The 20849-nt window shown below is 61.7% G+C and overlaps 1 protein-coding gene across 1 annotated transcript in view; it reads right to left on the reverse strand.

The window, feature by feature from the left end:
* DDX4 (DEAD-box helicase 4) overlaps positions 1–20849 on the reverse strand; it is a 42685-nt gene that overhangs the window by 13715 nt on the left and 8121 nt on the right. The window contains exons 2-14 of the mRNA XM_045839886.1: positions 20424–20534; positions 18339–18393; positions 15579–15656; positions 13424–13474; positions 12404–12463; positions 6261–6362; positions 5269–5349; positions 4245–4286; positions 3463–3510; positions 3317–3364; positions 2955–3097; positions 2195–2347; positions 698–852 (exon numbers count right to left, since the gene is read on the reverse strand). Coding sequence (XP_045695842.1) covers positions 698–852; positions 2195–2347; positions 2955–3097; positions 3317–3364; positions 3463–3510; positions 4245–4286; positions 5269–5349; positions 6261–6362; positions 12404–12463; positions 13424–13474; positions 15579–15656; positions 18339–18393; positions 20424–20534 — 1127 coding nt within the window. The remainder of the gene's footprint in view (positions 1–697; positions 853–2194; positions 2348–2954; positions 3098–3316; positions 3365–3462; positions 3511–4244; positions 4287–5268; positions 5350–6260; positions 6363–12403; positions 12464–13423; positions 13475–15578; positions 15657–18338; positions 18394–20423; positions 20535–20849) is intronic.

Below are 20849 nucleotides of genomic sequence, written 5' to 3' on the forward strand. Positions count from 1 at the left end.
GTCGCAGCAGCTGCCGCTGGAGCAGCCCGGTTCTGGGGAGCGTGCGAAGGCGCACATCACCCACACGGCACCAAGCGCCGGCGAGGTGTGCGGGGAAACGAGCGTCCCCAACCTGCTGGTGGAGGTGCGTGCCGGCGCAAGCTCTGGAGTGAGTTCGTGCCCTCCAACGTTCAACTTATCAGCACACGCTGTAAGGACACACTTAACACGGAAGGTGGAAAAGCACCGGGCAGCTGTTCATCACACGGTTCTTCACAGCAGCCCAAGCTAGAAACAATGTAAATGCCCCAAAGTAGGGAAATAAAGTATACACACACGGACAACCTTAAAGCCATTACAAATTAGGTCTGATTATGACATAAGCAGCTTTCCAAATTTATGTGTGAAAACACCACGTTTTTATTAGGAACGCCCAAGGTCATTTTGTAAGTTGAGATCCACCAGATGATACGCCAACATGTTCACTACTTTCTTACCATCTCCCTCTGTCATCTAACTTTTTAACAAGCACGCTTGTCTTCACGGTTAAAATAAGCAGGGGCTCCGTAAGCACGAGGATGAAAAAGAACATTTCGACCAAGTGGCACCGAGTCCACGGTCGCCCCTTCACTGAGCTGTTCCCTCCGAGCGGGGACAGCCGGCGCAGTGGCCCCGGCGCGGGCACGGCCCCCCCTGCCCCTGGCCGGCAGGCACTCACCCGAAGGAGAACTTCCGGGCCTCGAGGAAGATCTGGTTGACCAGCTCCCGGGTGGGCGCCACCACCAGGCACTGGGGCTCCTGCAGCTCCCGGAAGCGGCTGGCGGTCACGCCGTCCCGCATCATGTGCGCCAGGATGGGCAGGAGGAAAGCTGCCTGCGGGCGAAACGGCACGGCCCCCGCTGGTGAGGCGCCGCCCGCCCGCCCGCCCGCGCCTGCAGGGACCTGCCTCCCTCAGGGCCTGCCCCCGTCTCGCTGGTCAACTTAGACGAGGGAGGAAACCGATCCATTCCCATGAGGCTTTAACACCGAGGTCTTTGCGCTCATACCACCCAATGTGAAACGTCTGGTAACGTCACCCCGCCCTGCCAAAGCATTTCCAGCTCTCTTCCAGAAGCAGAGCACGGATCCCACCCCGTCAAGGAACCGTCGCTCACTCGCGGGGGGGCACAGGTGTGACTTGGGGGAACGGCCTCGTTTGGCAGCTGCTCTGAGTCCTCTGGGGCAGCGGTGACACTGCCGCCAGAATGCGGGGCGCAAGCAGCCCACAAGCGGAGCGAAGCCTGGGGAATCACACATCTGGGCCCCCACACGCGTCACCCTCGGGGGTGGGGGGGGAGAGCAAAGCGGCGATGGAAGGGGCTGGACCTGGGGTGGGGAGCACGCAAGACGGCGTGCAGGTGGCGTGCTGCAGAACCGGACACGCGAGACCTGAACAACCTCACCAACCACTGTCGCCTCGACGACAAATCCAGCAAAACTACAGACAAAATGAACAGCACCACTACAGAAACTGCATCCGGCAAAACAAACTTTTTTTATTGCTATAGTGCTTCCACTGAGCAGAGGAGACACCAAAATCCACCCCCGGAACCACGCCGGGGCCCCGCCTGGGCTGCTCCGCCACTCGCCTCCCCCGCCCCCTCCGACCCCGCCGCCTCGGCCGGGACTCACGCACCGTGACCCGGGACCGGGGTCCTGGGAGTGACCGTCTCAGACTCACGCCTCACGGGACGGCTTCCTCAGCCAAGGCCACAGCGAGCCCCGAGGCCGGGGCAGCCGCACCAGCGCTCCCCGAGTCAGCACAGCCTGCGGTCGCTTCCCAGGACGCACGAGGCTATTTCCCACGCTCTCGACCCCCAGGCTGCTTGGGCGCGACACACACACGGCCCCGGTCCCTCCCGCCCCACCGTTTGCTTCAGGGACTGCCCCGTTCTAGAGGGAGCTGAACACACCTAGAAAAACTAAACGTCTACTAACGGCAACCTGCTCTAAAAACAGCCCGGAGTCCCTTCTTCGGAAGCATGAGACCCAGCAGAACTGGGAGTCAGAAGCAAACGTAAATGTTGGTGACAGTTCCCTGAATCACCTTCGAACCCTCGACCCAGCAAGGGAGACCCAAGCTGCTCGGGAGAACCGACGCTCGGGACCACGGTGACAACGGGCGCACGGGTGGGAGCTGTGCGCGCGGGGGCGGGGACGCGCGGGGGCCACTCACGGTCTTCCCGGACCCCGTCTGGGCGCAGGCCATCAGGTCCCGCCCCGCGAGGACGATGGGGATGCTGTGCTTCTGCACGGGCGTCAGCTTGGTGTAGCCGGCCTTGGCGATGTTGCTGGTCAGGGTCTGGCAGAGGTTGGCTTCCTCGAAAGTCTGAGGAGGGGCGGCGGCTCAGCCCGCGCACCAGGGCAGACCACCCCGCGCACGAGGCTGCCCCCGACCTGGACCCGTGTCAGCCCCGCACGTGTGCAGAAAGAAAGCCCCGCTCCCAGGGGCGGCGGACCCGTGGGCAGCACCGACAGGACAGACGGACGCGTCCCTGCGGACGGCGGTTCCAAAGACACCTCTCTGCCCGTTCAAGCCTCTCCGCAGCGCCAGGAGCGCCCCCCGATCCCCCGGGACCGTGAGCCGCTCCCACCCGACGCCCTAGAAACCTTCTCCCCTGAGACACTCTGTCTCGCATATGGGGGGGCCAGCATCTCGAACCTCCAGAGAAAGGGCCCTTTTCAGTGGATCCAAGTGAAGCTCTCACCGGGTGGGGAGGGGTGGCGTGGGGCAGGGCAGCCTCTCCGCCGCCACAGCGGTCCACTCTGCTGTGCGTGGCGGACGGGGCTGACCGTCCGGCCCTCACCCCAGGCACCACAGACGGGGGGTCTGGGTTCTCCGACACCCACCCACAGGAACGCACCCTGTACTACGAAACCCAGGTCGGCCCCACGGCCGCCACGGGAGGGACGCGAGGCAGGGACCCGACACTGACCAAGATCGCCGGGGGCGCGCTGTGCCCGGACACCTCCACCAGGATGCTGTCGTACTTGTCGAAGTTGATGCCCGTCTGGTAGTGGGCGAAGATGGAGCCCTCGTCCTCGGGCGGCGGCGGGGGGATGTAGGTCACCTTGGGGCCTGGGGTGTGAACGGTCAACAGAGTCTGCCTTACGGGCCCAGAAGAACCGCAAGAAGGAAACAGACAGGACTGACACCACCAACCGGGAACCCCGCAGCGTCCCCGATGTTCACCGTTCGAGCCGCCACCTCACACACTCGCACACTCGCACACTCACACACGTGCGGGCGTGCTGAGCGCCGGCCCGCGTGCTGGGAGCCGCCCAGGGCTGCACATACCTGGGGTGTCGCCGCCATCCGCTCCCTCCGCTGCCGACTTCCAGGGACCTTGAGGGGTCAGACCCAGAGAGGGGGCGGCTTCAAAAACTGGGGGCAACGGAACTCTCACGGCAAGAACCGAATGCTTCGTCTGAAGCGGGACTTACTCTTTCCCGAGCTCGTTACCACCTCCTCGTTCAAACCCTTGTATCCACCTACGAAAGACCACAGCCGACCATCAGCCGCGACCCAGGCTGGGCACCCCTGGGCACCCCTCCGTTTTCGCCGTGCCCCGCAGAGAGAACCAGCCCCAGAGACGGACGGACGGACGGACGGACGGCTCTCAGGTCCGTGTGCACAGACGACACCCGAGACGACTCAGGGGAGCAAACCCCGAACACCTGAGGTTTCCCGAGCACTCAGAACGCCGACCCGACGCAGCGGGCTGTTACGCAGCCACTGATTCCTTCGTGAGCCGTTACGTTCATACCCTGACTCCCGTGTCCCTCAGCAGAGGAGCTCACCTGCTTGAAGGAACAGGACATCCGTCCGTCCGTCCGTCTGTGGGGCGGCGCTCCCACAGCCCCGGGGGCCCACGGGGCGGACTCATCGCAGGGAGGCACGGGGGAGGCAGCCAGGCCCACGCTGCCAGGTCCCCGCCCACGGGTGTCGCCCAGGGACAGCCCCGTGCACCCTCCCCCCCGGTGTGTCACACGACTCCCCAGAGCAGGCCGTGCACACGTGCGCCCCTCAGAGCACACAGGGGTGGCACCAGCGACCTTTGTCCGAGTGTGGAAATGAAGCCTGGCTCGCACTCACGCTGACTGCCCTCGGGCGGCTGACCAGTCACAGGCGGCTGACCAGTCACAGGCAGCTGACCAGTCACAGGCGGCTGACCGCCCTCGGGCGGCTGACCGCTCGCTCTCAGGGGAGCCAAGTGAAAACCCACCTCGTCCGCTTCCACCTCGGCTTTGGAAGACGTCGCCACTGCCTGCAAGACATCGACGGGCAGAACGTCCAGAGGGATCTCGGCGTCCGCTCCAGTGCGTGAGCCACGGAGTGGCTTCCGTGCAGACACCGAGCTCTGTGCTCGGGATACCCAGTCCCTCAGTCCACCCACCTCCTCAATCCACACGTCACTTAACCCTTTTTCTCATGTGAACGTTCCGTTTGGAGACTTCGCATCTCGGAGCAGTTCCGGGCTCGCAGCCAAGCTGCGGGGCAGACACGAAGGTCTCCTCCCCCGCCCTCGGCACCCCGCCGGGGGCACCTGTCACCGCTGACCCACCCACACGACGCGTCTCCCCCAGATCCCCCAGTTTGCACGAGCTTCGTGCGTCCAGGGTGCCGGGCGTGCTAAGTGACACCCCTCTGGGAGCCGTGCAGAGGTGGGCCCCCGCCCCCCAGTTCCTCGGCGTCCCACCTCCCCACCCCCCCGCCGGCCCAGGAGACCGTGGCCCTCCGGGCCTCCTCCTGCCGCTGCCCTCTGAGCACGTCCGAGCTGGAGGTGGACGGTGTGGCGCCCCCCGGCCGGCTTCTCTCCCTCAGCAGTGCGCACGCGAGGCCCCCCGCCCCGCACCTCCCCGGAGCCCGGCAGCGCCTCCCTGGCCAGTGCTGCCCGACCCCCCGCCTGGGTGCCCCAGCTCACCCACCCCCACTTGACCCCCTTCACCACGACCGCGCCCCTGGCTCGTTCTCTCCTCCGAGCCCCGGCTCGGAGCCCCTCCTCTGAGGTGTGCGTCTGGCCAACCTCACTCTCCTCCCTCCCACCGAGAGCACACGGCACACCCCGCACTCCCGGGCAGGCAAGGGGCAGCTCAGCGCCCCGAGTCCGTAAGGCAGACGATGCTGGCTGTGCCGCGGTTCTGCCCGCAGCCCTCGAGAGCAGAGGAAGGCCGGGGCCGGGGCCGCGGGCCTAGGGCTCGGGGCCGCGAGGACGACGGGGCTCCTCGGCCGCGGGGTCTGCTCCTCACCTGCGCCGCTCAACGCCGGTCGCCTGGACCCAAAAAGGCCGCCCGTGCGCTGCGTCCCCTCGTCCTGATCGTACTCACTGTCTAGGTGTGTGGAGGACAGAACCGGAGTGTTACTTTGCAGACGTTTTTAAGTCCGGAGTAAAAAGGAAAAATCAAGCTACAGTGGCAGAAGCTACAAGACGTGGCGTCAGTTCACGTTTCACAGGGATCGTGCGCGTTTCCACACACCACGCGCCGGGTTTCTCACAGTCGCGGTGACTTGCTCAGACTTCACTCACTGAAGTCGCTCTACGAGAGAAGTCCAGGCCCACGCACGCCACGACGCGGCACGGTGTGTCTGGAGGTGCTGGGGCGCCCCCAGAGGCAGCGCTGCGTCGGCCCCCGAGCTGCCCTGCGGCAGCGGCTTCTCTGGGCAGCCCCCTGCGCTCCCGCCGCTGCCCCCCCCCGCCCAGGGCAGCCCCCCCAGGCCCTGCACCTGGTAAAAAGTGACGGCTCACTGGTCTGCCGCACGGCCAGTGGGTCGTCATTGCAAACTTGTGTCTTCAGCTCCCACAACCGCCGGTCCGCCCCCACGGTCAGGAGAGACGTGCAGCCCGAGAGTGTGAAGGCGGCGCCTCAGCCCCACGGGGTGGTGGCTGGAAGCCTTTCGGGGGCGGCCTCACTGGCCAACGCAGGCCCACGGGGGCAGAGCCGCAGGGAAGGCCGTGTACGAGGTCAGCCCCACCAGCCAGGCCCAGCGACACTCGGCAGCACGGCGCAGCGGAGCGCTGCCTCCCGCCACCTGCTGAAGGGTCCCCGACTCCGCCTTACGCAGGACGCGTGGACCACGTCTGAATGACACGTGTCCAACACGGGTGCCCGTGTGTCTGCACCCCGTGTGTCCATGCCGTGCTGAGCTGTCCGCACGTGACCCTCCCAACGACCCCATGTGACAGGCATCGCTTTGTGTCACCTCCCCCGCACTGACCGCGCCGCCTGTGGCCGCCACTCACTTGGACTTCCGGGGCCGAACGCTGCCCGGCAGCCTCGGAAGCTCCCTCTTCCGCCTCTCCTGGACGGGCCCGGGGCGTCCAGGTCGTTCCCGTCCGGACAGCCTGGAGCAGCGACACACACACGGGCCACAGGGAACAAAGACATTTTGGGGACACGGTGGCCCCGTTTAACTTACACTTTGATAATTCAGTTACTTACATAAATAGTTTAAGGCATTAACAAGTAATCACCAAAAAGAAACGCCACATTTGACTACACATATTTAACTTTACTACTATAGACAGACATAGCTACAATAAAAAAAAACTGCTTGCTCTGGGAATCAAAACTAAAAACGACTAGAAGGAAAAGTTGCCACAAAACACTGAAAGTTGCCACAATTGCATCGTTAACAGGATTTCCGCAGACCCCAGGGGGGCTGAATACATCTGGGCACAGATTAAACACACCCAGTGGCTCCGTGGCCCCGCGCCGCCTGCCCCAGGCCACTCGGCTGGCGGGCGCGGAGCGGGGGCGCGGAGCGGGGACGCAGCCTGGAGCCCGGATCCCCGGGAGCACTGCACTGCACAGGTTCCCGGCGCCGTTCCCGACAGAGGCGGCACAGAACCACCAGACCCTGCAGAAAGCGGTGAACTTATCAGACTCAAAATGCAGACAGGCAGGCACACACGAAGTCCGGTTTCCTGGTATGAACAACACACTTTCAACTCAACTGAACACCGACAAAATCGGTGCACACGGTTCAAGTGAAACAGGGTCCCACCTACGGCAGAACAAGATGAATTCCAGGCTGAGATGCCAACTTAGTGGAAATCGTAAGTTTGAGATTCACTTTATGAACCCGGAACTATCCGCACCCAGAGAAGCTGATCAGTAGCGATTCTACGGAAGACACGTCTCGACTGGGCCGCGTGTGTCTTAAAGCCTGTGCACAGAGGGGGGCGGGACCAACTCGGAGCAGCTCCCGAGCTCCGCGCCCACGACCTGAGCCCCCCGGGGCGCCCCCAGCCGAGCCACAGTTTAGCAGGGCTCCCGCCCACGCCACTCTCCTCAACTGTCTGCGCCCCTTGGTCTTCCACGGAACCCCGTCCGAATCTCTCTCCCCACAAAACCTCTCTGATCTGCGAGTCTTCTTCAGGCCTAAGTTAGTGTCTGGTTTGTGTGCATGGACAGAAGCACACACAAAACACACGCACACTTAAAACACAATAAAGTAAACACCAGCCCCACCTCGCAGTTTGGGACTAAAACGTCCCCGACACCTCCCCCCTCCCCCGCCCCCGTGTGTCTTCGCCCGGGGAGCCCCCGCCCACCCAGTGTCCGAGTTGCTCTGCACGTCCCTGCCTCACCTGAAGCTCACGGGTCACGTGCTCGTCCCACTGAGGGCAGCGTGGAGCTCGGCCTCTGAGCCTGAGACGATGATGCCCTCGCACGGACCGTCTCCGCCCCGCGCCCGGCGCCCCGCGCTCGCCGGCTTCTGCCGCGGCGGGACACCGCGCCCCCAGGGACTGCCCCGGGACACTCCCCGCGTGTCCCCGCCTCCCGCACGTCCACTAGCTCTCGAACTTCCTCTAGGGAGCCGTCGTCTTCTCCGAGTCGGACTCTCGTTCCTTTTCCAACGGACGCATTCAAGCCCGCAACCCTTCCCCCAAGAGCTGGCTTGTGGCAGCGACACCCGGCGAGTCCGGACGGACCCCGTGTCAGGCTGGACGGACGCTGTCGTTCCGCTCCAAGTGTCCCCGCGGGAGCTGCTCTTCGTGAGCCGAGAGGTCCAGTCCCCGGCCCCAGGGCGAGGCTTCCGACACTGGTTTCCGCTGTCGCCGCTCTCCAACGAGAGGACGTGGTCTCGACGGAACCTCTGTGGCGCTGGGACACTCCTTCCTGGCCCTCACAGGTGGTCAACCTGCGTGTGCTCTTCCACATACTGGGCAGAGTGCGCAGTTTACATTCCGGGGTGTGTTCTTCCACACAGAAACGTCACACCGAGGCTAGCAGCTGGGACCCGAGTCTTCCACGGTCTCAGTCATCTTCACTCTGCCGTCGTCAGTTTCTTGAGTAAAACGGACTGCAATCTAGAATTAAGGGTTTAACTAGGGTTTGCACATTTTTCTCACGTTCATTTTTGCTTTATGTAAGGAACGTGGTGTCAGAGTCGAGCCCCCTCAGACTGTGACGTCCTCCCAGTGCGTGTGCCTGTGTCACTGATGAGCTGCGCCGTGGCCGGGGCGCCCGCCGCGAGCCCGCTGCCGCGCCTGTGTCCGCGGGGGCTGAGCTTCCTGTGGTCCGGGACGGGCCGGCACGGACTCCCTCTCCGTCCGCGCTGACGTACGTTTACGTGAACCGTGGTTACCGGCACACGGGTTTGGATTTCCTCCATCTCGTTTTGTGTTTTCATCTCACTGTGTTTCTCAATGTTTTCTGTGACCCCTTCTGTCCTGCGGGGCTCCCCCAGCAGCTGTATTTCACTTTACGCTTGTACTGATACCCTTCCGTTTCACCACACATACTTAAGAAATATCTACATTATCTCCGGCCGAGACTCCTCCCTCCAGAGCCCTGCCTGTCCTTCTGCTGGATTCCCCCCCAGTGAGTTCCACAGTTTACGTTATCCTTTTTCTGGTCGCCCTTCCGTTCTGCCGGATTTAAGAAATCGTTAAATTATTTCCAACTTATTCTCCTTGCTTCTGAGCTGGCAAAAAAAAGTAAGTCTTTTCCTTACTGGTATTTTAGTTCTTCCTTGTTTGTAAAACCCCTAAATCCATCATCATTAGTATCAGCTTATACATCCGTCACTCATTTGGGTCCACCGACATGTTCACAACTTTAGAGCTTTTACTCACTTACGAGGCCTACCGCTGCTCTCTACCCCTTTCCCCCATTCGGGCTCCTTCTCACCAGCCTGGGTCACTCAGCACTTCCCCCTCGGGGGCCTGGGGGCACCACCTGCGTCTGAAGGGTGTCATGGCGGCTCCCGGAGCCAGGTCTGCCTCCAGCCTTCCTGCATCTGCCCTCGGGGTCCTGTTAACACCCCCCCCCGGCCCCCGCACCTGCTCCACAGCAGCACCTCCGCTCTGCACCTGCGGCTCCTCCCCTGGCGAAGGTTTGTGTACCTTTGTAACACTGTAATTTCCACACACGCACGGGGTGTGAATGTTTTTATTTAATTTGCTCAAGGTCACATGCCTCTCTGAACTCCCCCCACCCCCCACCCCCCTCGGATGGTCTCCCCCGCCCCGTTCCCCGCTCGGGGCGCAGACACAGGCTGGGACAGCAGGGCTGCCCCCGGGGCTGCCGGCAGCGCTGCCGTCCCCAGCTCAGAGAGCCTCCTCCTCAGGTCTGTTACGCTGGCCAGCCCGCCACCACGGCCTCTTTGCCCTCTGCTCTGCTCTGCAGGCTCAGCGTGGTGCCCTCACACCCGCCTTCTCCGCTGAGCCCACGACCGTCCGCTGCGCACTGACCGCACGCGCAGCAGAAGCCCCGACACGCACGACGCCGGTCCCACGTCACGCGAGGAGCCTCCTGACCGGGGGTGGGAGGGGCACGGGCGTCTGTGCGACTCCAGTTCCGCGCAGTCCCCCCGTCTGAGGGTGGCGCAAGTGCCACGCGCCCTACGTGGCCTTTGTCTTAAAGATTTTATTTATTTGGGGGGAAGGAGGGAGGAAGAGAGGGAGAGAAACGTCAACGTGTGGCTGCCTCTCATGCGCCCCCTGCTGGGGACCTGGCCCACAGCCCAGGCCTCTGCCCCGACGGGGAGTCCAGCCGGTGACCCTGTGGTTCTCAGGCCGGCGCTCCATCCACTGAGCCACACCCGCCAAGGTTCTACGTGGTCTTAACAATAGTCATTTATGTTAAAATAAACACATTGCAAGATAAAACAAGATAGAAGTCACACTGTATGAACTAGATCTACACTTTCAATACACACATCTTTCCAAATGTTGAAGAAAAAAGTCACTAAAAGGTATAAGACTTTTCTGGAAAGGCGAACACCAATGCCAAGGTGAGCCCCGCGGGAAGGGGGATGTCAGATGCACTGCGGCGTCACTCACGCCGGCCTGCAGGAGCGCCGGGGCCCAGTGCGGGTCCCCTGGGAGGCAGACGAGCGAAGCGTGACGCACGCACAGCGGGCTGCCGGCCACGCACCAGCAGAAGGCGGCCCTGACGCCGACCCCGGCCTGCAGGGCCACGGCCGCCGGGGTGCAACACAGACGGAGCCCGGCACGGAAGGCAGGTGTCGCAGGTCCCACGCAGTGACATGCGCAGGGGAGACGAGCTCCCGGAGCCTGGGGGGAAGGAGGCGCGGGCGCTGCTGCCCGGTGGACGCAGGCCCCTGCGCGGGGACCGAGCGGGTCTGGCGGGCGCGGCGGTCACCGGTGCACAGACAGCGCTGTGAACGGACTGGACGCGGCCGACTCACACGTTGAGAGAGAGAGAGCAAATGGCAAACTGTTTGTTATGGTTATTTTACCACAATAAGGAAAGGAAAATCCCAAGTTTGATGAAAATTATTAGTCTGCACCTGCAACGAGCTTCCATTCCAAGCAGAACAGGCGTGCGGAGACGTACGCCTGCCTGCACACGCCAGCACACAGCACGGGCGAGTGGCGCTGAGACGGCTGGAGCTCCGCAGGCGGGAGGATCGGGGGGCCCGCCCCCCACCGCAGGCCCGAACAAACTGGAAGGGGTCAGAGACCTCGATGTCAGAGCAAAACCAGTGGAGTTCTTCGGGGGAAACATGGAAACCGCATGACCTGGAGCAGGCACCGGCGCTCTGGACGCGACCCCAGAGGCACAAGCAGCGGTGGAGGAAACAGACGAGCCGGATCGGACTGCGCCGGACGACGACCTCTGCTCTGAGAAGGGCCCATCGGGGCAGCGGAGACGCCCGCGAAAGGCGGGCGGTGCTCGTGTCCCCAGGGCACGAGGACCCGTCGCTCAGCTGGAGGACGACCCCGCTTGTGGAACGGCCTGAGCAGACAGTCCCCCGAAGACACGCACGGCCAACAGACACCCCGGGAAGCACGGCTCGACCACCCAGCGACAGGCAGGTGCCGACCACCACCACCACCACCACCACCACCACCCGGACGGCGGCCGGGGCAAGGACGGGCCAGGCTGCTGCCCGCGAGTGTCCCCGTGCGGAGAGCAGGCCTCGGGAGGCCCGGCCAGTCCTCCCTGCGGCCCGCGAGCCGGAACCCAGTGGAGAGCCGCAGCCGGCTTCGGGCACCCTCACTCACACATGAACTAAACTGACCGAACAAAAACATCATGGTGAGGAGGAAGGATACTCACTGCTCTGCAAAAAACAACTAAAATGTGTCAAATAAAAGCCATGCTTTACAAACATCAAGAGTCAAAACCTGCTTGTTGGGGGGAGGAGAGAAACGCTGAGTCCCCTGCACCTTCCTCCCCGCATGCACAACGGCCCCCCACTGTGTGACACTGACAGCCGTCCCCCGCGCACGGCTCCAAGGCTCCAAGGAAACCCACGGCACCTCCGGCCTGGCCAGGCCGCCCGGCTGACCGGCTGCTGAGCGAGGGGGACGGAGGTCCTGCAGCTGCAGCAACCACACCGGTGCAGGTGCACCTGACCACCTGTACCCGACTGCCAGGCGGTCCCAAACAACAGACTCCTTCGTTAGACGCAGCTCTGCTGCGTGGCTGCAGCCACGCTAACGTGTCTGCTTGCGGCAACCAAGAACCCAGAACCACAGTCTTCACGCCGTCCCACGTCGGGTTAGTGACAGGCAGGCTCAGTAGGCTCAGCAGGCCAGGGTGGAGCCCCGCCAGACAGGGACGAACAGGAGTTTGCCTGTGCCCCCTCCCCCACGGCTCCGGGGGCCCCGCCCGGAGGCAGAGGCTGGGGCTGAGGGGCTCGCACGGCCCCTCCCGCCGAGGTCCCGTGCTGGGGCGCTGGGGGGGGGGGGGCAGTGGCAGCAGGGAGCAGGAAGAGGGACGCCCCCAGACGTCCACCCCCCCACCCACGTGCTGACAGCACAGCCCCCACGCCGCAGGGCTCCTCTTCAGAGGTCTCCCCACGAGAGCGCCCCTCTCCTCCTCCCCCCAGAACCGGCGCTGCACCCGCAGGACGCGCACACACACACACACACACACACACACACGGCCCCAGAGCCGGCCTCACCTCCTCTCCTGGGGAACCCCCTGCTCCGTGCCTGGCCGCCTTCCCCGTCGCTGCTGGGCTCTGGAACGGAAACGGGGCGTGTGGGTAGGATCTGAACCACTAGCTTCAGAGACAGAGCACAACCATCGGCACTGCCGTCGCAGCAGCACACGCCTGAAATTACTGGGAGACTGTATGCGTCTGCCGTGGTGAAACAATGAGTTGTGTGTAAATTACCTGGAAACAAATTTAAAAGTACCACTGTCACAAGGTAGATTAGTAAGAAAACATTTTCATAAGTTAAAATATGAACAATTCTTGAAATAATTTCAACAACAGAAACATAAGAACATCATTCAGTCAATCCCCTACACAGATCACCGAATACACCTAAATATCTAATGGTAAGCGTGTCACTGAGAATCCGCTGTTTGCCAAGTGCTGGGCACACGCCAAAAATTAAGACTTTCGTAAACGTCAATTTTACCAAAAATGTTGGCCGGCTCTCGACACCCCCCCCCACCTCGACCGGGTCAGGTTTGCCCCCGAAAGTGCGGCCCAGCCCGGAGGGCCGCTCTGGACCCAGGACGCCCGCCATCCCCTGCGCCCCCCCAGGCCCGGGGCAGCGCCTCGGGCGGAGCTGCCGTGGGCTTCAGCAGCGTCTGCCCGCCCCCACCCCCCCCCCGCCCCTTTCCAACTGCTGAGACTTCCTGGGATTCGGAACAGGCGCCCGCGTGCCCCAAACTGCTTATGCTCGGAGATGCAGTCTCCACTCGTGACCTGCTGTCTCCGATGCCCCCCCTTCTCTCACGGCGGCACGGCACTCCCCAGGTGCCCGCTGCAGGCCGGCCGAGGCACGCGGCGGCAGGCCCCACCGGGAGCCCCGAGCTCTTGGTTGAGGCTCCGGCGACAGGCAGCAGCTTCCCAACCTGGTTTGGGGAAACTGGAGTGGGGACAGACTAACACGCTGAGCCTTAGCTGCGCTTCAGCGCGCCCTGCAGACAGGCAACCTCACAGTCCCCGCGCGGCCCGCCGCCTCACCTCTCCAGAAGCCGCAGCTGTCGCCTTCCTCCAGCCGGCTACTTGAGAAACCTGCACAGAACAGAGAGTTAGGCTGGCCAAGTTTCTGGACACGACCCTTGCCTTACCTCTGCGGCATAAAGCACAGGGCGTCCAGGGGCCCCTGTTACACCGCCCCTCTAAAGCAGGGTGAGCCGCACACAGCTCTCCGCTCGCACCCCAGGTGAGAGCTCACGCAGGCTGTGCTACAGCCGCCACCTCGTGTCAGTCTGCGAAGGCCACGAGGCCACGCCGCCTCTGAGGCCACACCCCCCACACACGTGCGCGGGCAGAGCAAGGGGGTGTGCCAGTATCACCATCACGTGCTTTCTGTTCAAAGTACCACAGCTTTTAACATCTTACCAATTAACTCGTAATTTCTTCATCTGTCAGAGAACAGTGTGACTAAATTCTAATCCAATTTTCAGTAATTTTTCCCTTCTCAGTAACAAGAAAATTCTGCCAACTTACGTTTTATTTAAAAAAAAAAAAAAAAGTTTGAAGCCCTGGCCGGGTGGCTCAGTTGGTTGCAGTGCTGACCCAGACAATGGGTTCGACCCCCCATCAGGGCACACACCCAGGCTGCGAGTTCGATCCCCGGGAGGGCCGTATGGGAGGCAACGATCCATGTTTCCATCCCACATGGCTGCTTCTTTCTCTCCCCCGCCCCCCTGCTCTCTTTCTGTCTCCCAAATCAATAAAAACATGTCCCCAGGTAAGGATTAAGTAAAATGATTTTTACAAAATTTTAATCTTTCACCAAGTTCTGCTTTAAATTTTCTTATTTAATAAAAACCTGTGTCTAGATTTATGCATCTGTGGAGCATACAGACATGTTTCTAAAATTCAGTTTAAAAACATCCATCAGTAATAGTTTTTTAACACTTTTAAATGTTGAACGTTAAGAATCTTTAGCGCAAAGGTATTCAAGAAATAATATGCTTTAAAATTGTCGAGATAATGCCTACCAGTGAGTATGTAACCTGAATTACAAAACACTGCAGTCCCTGTAATTCGGAGACTAATCAACGACTGTTGCACAGATGTTCAACGTATATGGAAAACGTACACATGTCAAGTCACTGAGCGTCTCAGGTTCAACCAGAATCTACATCCCCTCCAGCACCAGACTCCACGGAAAGTAAACACACAGTTACCACACAGAGCTAAGTACCCTAGAGCAGGGGTCCCCCAACGCCTAGCCCTCCTACCTGCCCCGCCCCCACCCTCCGGCCCCCAACACCAGGGCCAGGACTGACCTCAGCCCACGGCCGGTGGGGAGGAGCCAGGATGCACAGCAGGAGGCGAGTGACAGGCCACCGGGGAAGCTTCATTGGAACTACCTCGAGCTCCGCCTCCTGCCCCGCCTCCTGCCCCGCCTCCTGCCCCATCCAAGGAAAACTGTCTTCCACACACACACAAAAAAACGGTCCCTGGGGCCTGGGAACCACTGCCCTACAGCCTTGCTATGTGGCTGGGTGACAAACAAGTTTCTCCTTGGCCAGACACGTCATTTCAGAACAAAGACGGCCCCTCCAGAAGGAGTACGTCCCCACAAACCTCGGTTCCCAGATACTCACGCACCGAGCCCGGCAATCTCGAAGCTGCTTCCGAAAAGGACTGCCTGCTCCTGCCCTTTGCCACGCCCCTTCCCTCCCTCTCCCACCCCGGAAGACTCGTGCGCTGGGCTGCCAAAGTGCCTGGGAAAGGCGTCCACCTACACCTTACTGGCCTTGAACTTAACTCCACTTCTGACCTACGGTTTTTAAGGGTTGTAGGGGAAATGCTTAATTTCAAAACTCCAAATGGGTCTTTGCTCAACTCAGGATAGGGATGGAGACAAGTTCACCGTGGAAGCTAACAGGGTCTCCTGTGTGGTAGGGGCAGGGTCTCGAGGACAGGACAGAGGGACAGAACGGGGTTTGCCTGCGGGGAGGCGGCGCGGAGAGAGGCCGCGCAAAGCTCCACAGAGCGGCAGGCACGCCGCGGCGGCAGGGACTGCCACTCTGACACCGCCAGCCAAGCCAGGTGTGCGGGACCCCACGAGACCGAGCGTGTCTCGAAGGGGATACAGGGAGTCCATGGCAGAGAAGGGGTGGCCGCCCGAGTTCATGGTGAGACACCGCACGCAGGTTACCTCTGCTCCCGAAGCCCTTTCCAACGGCAAAGCCGCCCGCTGCGGAGGGCGTCTCCCGCCTGCCGCTCTCGCCAGCATCTGGAAAGGTTCAGACAGAGTTAGCGCTCCTCGACACGGAGCGCGACGCATGTCACACACCAGGGGCTGGAAGACTCTCGGGGACGTCCGAGGGCAGGGAGAGAGCAGCACAGGAATGCACAAAGCAGCCGTTGTCACGCCCAGCTCCTCCTCTTAAAGAAGCCCGGAGCCCCGGCAGCACGGGGGGGCTGGCAGGGGGGGCGGCGACCGCTGAAGGAAGCTCGGCCTCAGCCAAGCCGCCGTCCCCCTGCGCCGCCACAACACCCGCTCTGGGTTTCCGCGCGCGCCTCGCCTGAGCGCAGTCCACACGCCTCCGAGGGCAGGCCATCGCCCCAACGAGCACCCCCCCCCCGCCCACTGTCCCTCATGCTGCCTTCCAGCGCTGGCGTCCTCGCCTCTCTCTGCCTCTGACCTGAACCAGGGTGGCCCGTGGGCTGCGGAGAGGAGCTGAGAGCCACTGCCCCTCGAGTGCCCTCCGGCCGCGCGCGTCCCCACAGTGGCCTTGCTCGCTCCGCCCCCACCAGGCCCAACACCCCTGTCCCACGGCGCGGGCTCCTGTACTTGCGGCCCTTCCGCGCTGCCTCCCCCAGGCGGGCCCCACGTCCTGCGTCTCCCCCACTGCCCCCCACACCCCCACAGCCGCACCCAGAGGCCCCTCTGCTGGGGAGTCTCCGGGGTCCCCCGTCGCGAGCGACCCCTCCCCGCACTCCCAGCACTCCGTCCGCAGCCCCCTCCAATAACGCTCCTTCCCACGTGGTTCCGCCCCACCGCACTACGAGTTCGGAGGGCAGACCGCTCTGGCAACTAGCAGGGTCGTTTGAAACAAAACATGGTAGCAGCAGATGTCCAAACCGGCGACGGGACACATTCGAGCCCTGCCCTGCGCCCTCGTGGCCTGCCCTGGCTGTCTCTGGGACACCCCGACACAGGGCAGAGGCTCCATGGGACCCTCTGGAGGTGCGTGGGGGGGGTGGGGACCGGAAGCGAGGCCGGCTGGCCGCCATCCTTCCCCGGGCGGCAGGCTGCTCTGGGGTGTGCCTGAAGCGGTGACGGGTCGGTTTCAAAACCACGGTGCTGGCCACGCGAGCTCAGGGAGAGAGAGAACACCGCGGAGACCGACACCAGCCAAAACGTCCGACGGCCGGTGAGGGGGAGCGGCACTCACGGGCCTGGGCACCCCCAGACCTACGTGCACGTGCAGCGTGAGGACGGCGGTCCCAGCGTCAACGCCCCCCAGAGCACTCCTGCCAGACACGCACTGTGTGCTTCCCCCGAAACACGCGGGCCCGGCCACCCGCGGTCCGGCCCGCCTCAGCTTCCGCCTTCCCACTGAAAACGGCTTTATTCAACAACGTTCACAACTCACCATCCAAACACCATGTAACCTGTTCTAAAACAGAAGTTTAAAGTATACCTAAATATTAAATATTCCCCCAAGTGTGGCATTAAGATATTATTTCTAATGTTATTAACAGCAAACAGAACCCACACCTGAACTTCTTTGCAGAATTACATGGCCCAAATCATCAATGCCCCTTACTAAACGTACAAGCTGAGAAAACAGAATATGTATGTATATACTCAAAGAATAAATGATTTCCATTAGTAGCAGGAACATGTCAAAACATAAAATTCACATTTGTGTTAATTGTATCTAAACAAAGTTTTCCAACTATCAAATGAAATATCACACACATCAACCTTTAGTTTCCAGTGAATGAAACCGTCCAGAAATAGCAATAGTTGTTCAAAGGACAGTGTAAGATACACTCAACAGTAAGTGTTATGTGTTGGCCCTAGCTCGTGACAGTCCGTAGAAAATAAACGGTCATCTGCATGTTTAAATGCATCGAACCCGAGGGTCTGACAACCGCGCAGCAAGGACAGCGCGGTAAAACGGCGCGGGGTGTCTCCCGCGTTCTGCGGCCCGGTCCAAAGACGGCCGGCCGGAGCGTCTCTGGCGGCATCCTCCTCTGCCGGAGCAAGCGGCGGCTGCTCTGGCGGCAACGACGCGGAACCCCAGGCCCGGAGAAGCGGCCCCCCGGCCCGACACGGATGAGACCACAGCAGTGGTTCCCACGCGCCCTCCCCTGGGAGACGCCAACCCCAGCCCCGCGGCTCCGGGCCCCTCCCGCGCCCCCTGCTGGACGTCGGTGGTCGCAGCACACGCCGCAGGCCGCAGCCGCGGCCGTCCCGGTCCTGAACCGGCTGTCCGAGCAGTTCAGTTCGGTTCGGTTCAGCCCGGCGGCGCCCGCTGTGCTGTCCCCCAAAAGGACGACGGCAGCAGGACAAGGGCACTCGAAAAAAGGGCGAGCTGATGACCCCAAGGAAACCTACGGCGCACCGAGTTCCGGCAGACCCGGCCCACCCCCCACCCCACCCCCCGCGGCGTGAGCGCCTCTCCCCACCCCCACCCCAGCCCACCCCCCGCGGCGTGAGCGCCTCTCCCCACCCCCACCCCAGCCCACCTCGCCCCACCCCCCCACCCCACCCCCGCGGCGTGAGCGCCTCTCCCCACCCCCACCCCAGCCCACCTCGCCCCACCCCCCCCCCACCCCCCACCCCCCCCCCGCGGCGTGAGCACCTCTCCCCACCCCCCACCCCCCCCACCCCCCCACCCCCCCCACCCCCCACCCGCCCCCACGGCCGCGAGGCCTGCGCACAGGCGGCGGCGCTCCTTACCTCGGTTTCCCCAGCTCCTCCCAGGGGCGAGTCCCCGCGTCACGAAACGGTCTCGCTGGGAAGGCCCCGCGTCTGAGTCTAAAGCGAACGACACGACACGGGCAGCGAGTCAGGCTCGCCGGCGCCGTGGCAGGCGGACCGCGTCGCTCCTCCCGGTGTGTGGACCGCGCAGCGGGGGCTGCGTCCGGCAGCCAGGAGGGCGGGCGCACCGAAGATCGGGTCGTCCCCCAGGCAGAACGGACCGGGGGCGACGTGTCACCCCCACGCAAAGAAACCGGACGTCGGGAGGAGGCGGAGTGCGCCCGCGCGGAACGCAGTCCAGGGAGACCAGCAAACGCCGGCCGGCCGGAGCCGCGAACTCCCCACGTGGTGCGGATTAGAAACCCGTGTCTGAGAGCGCGCTGGCTGGCGTGGACTGCCCCCCGCACGCACGGACACCGAGCTCACACACACGGAGACGTCTTTGCACGCACCGGGCGTGCTGGCCACAGCGAGCAAAGCGGCTGGAAGGAGCCTGGACGTGCGAGCGAGCGAGAGCCGCCCCGCCCCCCGCAGCAGGGGGCGTGCTCCCGAGCACCGACCGTGCCCACCGCGCGCTCGGGGAGGCGCTGCTGCACAGAACCAAGCTTGCTTAAAATCCCCTCACGCTTGGAAAGGTAGTTTTAAAACACGTCTATGTGGCCCAGCTCACAGAAAAAACTGATGATGGAACCTTAAAACTACTTAGAACTGTACGATAAAAACGTTACTTATCAGTACCTAAGTTTTTATGCTCCAAAATAAGAAGTCAAAATTAATGAGCTAAACAGCCATCTCAACTAGAACGTTCGAAAAAAACAAAACCGCACAAAACGAGAGAAAAGGCGCAGCAATCAATAAAACAGGCAACAGACAACAGAGTGGTTCCCCAAGGCCAAAGCCAGGTTCTTCGGAGAGACCTCCGGAACCCTGCCGGAGTGACCGAGCCCAGAAGGCTGCTGGGGGCGCAGGGGCGGAGGGGGGACAAGGCTGCTGGGGGGCCGGGGCGGAGGGGGACACAGACGAGTAGTGACGTGATGCCACGGAGGTGGCGAGGGCCTCGCAAACAGCGGGGCTGCTGTTCCAGGGGGACGCGGCTCCTGCCACGCCGGACGGGAAGCTCCAGGGCCCACGGCCGGCGCCGCGCCCCCACCCGACACCGACACGGCCCTGCACGCTCGGGCGCTCCTTAGGAGGACACACCCCACGTGACGTGCTTTGCAGCACAAACAATTTACAGGGAATCAACACTAGAGTGGATGAAGTCAAGAATCAAAACAGTGATTTGGAACATAAGGAAGCAAAAAACTACCAATCAGAAGAGCACGAGAAAAAAGCAGCCAAAAAAATTAGGATAATGTAAGAAGTCTCTGGGACAATTTCAAGCATGGAAATTTCAAGCATGGAAATTTGCATCATGAGGGTGCCAGAGGAGAAGAGAGAAAGCAAGGAATTGGAAACCTATTTGAAAAAATAATGAAAGAAAACGTCCCTAATTTGGTGAAGGAAATAGACAAGTCCAGGGAGCGCAGAGAGTCCCAAACAAGATGGATGCAAAGAGGCCCACCCCAAGACACATAATTAAAATGCCAAAGGTTAAAGGTAAAGAGAGAATCTTAAAAGCAGCAAGAGAAAAGCAGTTAATCACCTACAGGGGAGTTCCCATAAGACTGTCAGCTGACTTCTCAAAAGGAACTTTGCAGGCCAGAAGGGATGGGCAAGAAGTATTCAAAGTGATGAAAAACAGGGACCTACAGCCAAGACGACTCTACCCAGCAAAGCCATCATTTAGAATGGAAGGGCAGATGAAGAGCTTCTCAGTTGATCATCACCAAGCCCTTACCATATGAAATCCTTACCATATGAAATGTTAAGGGGTCTTATTTTACGAAGACCAGAACTATGAACAGTAAAATGACAATAGGTATCTATCAATAATTGAATCTAAAAAACAAAACAAACAAGCAGAACAGAAACGGAAGCACGGATACAGAGAACACTCTGACGGCCGCCAGATGGGAGGGGGGCTGGGGGACGGGTAAAAAAGGGGAAGGGGCCAGGAGGTACGAACTGGTAGCTGCAGAACAGCCGTGGGGATGTCAGGTCCAGCACAGGGAACAGAGCAGCCCAGGGGCACACGCGCATGACCATGGACACGGACACCGGTGTGGGGAGGGCCTGCGGGAGTGGGGGGGTGAGTGGAGGGGGCGAAGGAAGAAAAACTGGACAACTGTAATAGCACAGTCAATAAAGTGTAACTTTCCTAAAAAACAAGGCTGAATAACAAGGGAAATGTAACCGCCACACATTGACGGCATGGCCCACAGGGGACGGCAAGCACACAGACTTGCAGGCACGCGGAGTGGTAACTGACAGAGCGGGGGAGGAAGGGCGTGGGCCTGCTGGGGCAGGGGGGGAGGCAGGCATCACGCTGCACCCCGGAGGCCGAGTGAGGGCGGCCGGGGCCAGACGGCATCCCTGACAAGCGGCCAC

This window comes from Phyllostomus hastatus, unplaced genomic scaffold (genome assembly GCF_019186645.2).
Source record: "Phyllostomus hastatus isolate PE091 unplaced genomic scaffold, TTU_PhHast_1.1 phas_contig_329, whole genome shotgun sequence".
NCBI classification, from domain to species: Eukaryota; Metazoa; Chordata; class Mammalia; order Chiroptera; family Phyllostomidae; genus Phyllostomus; species Phyllostomus hastatus.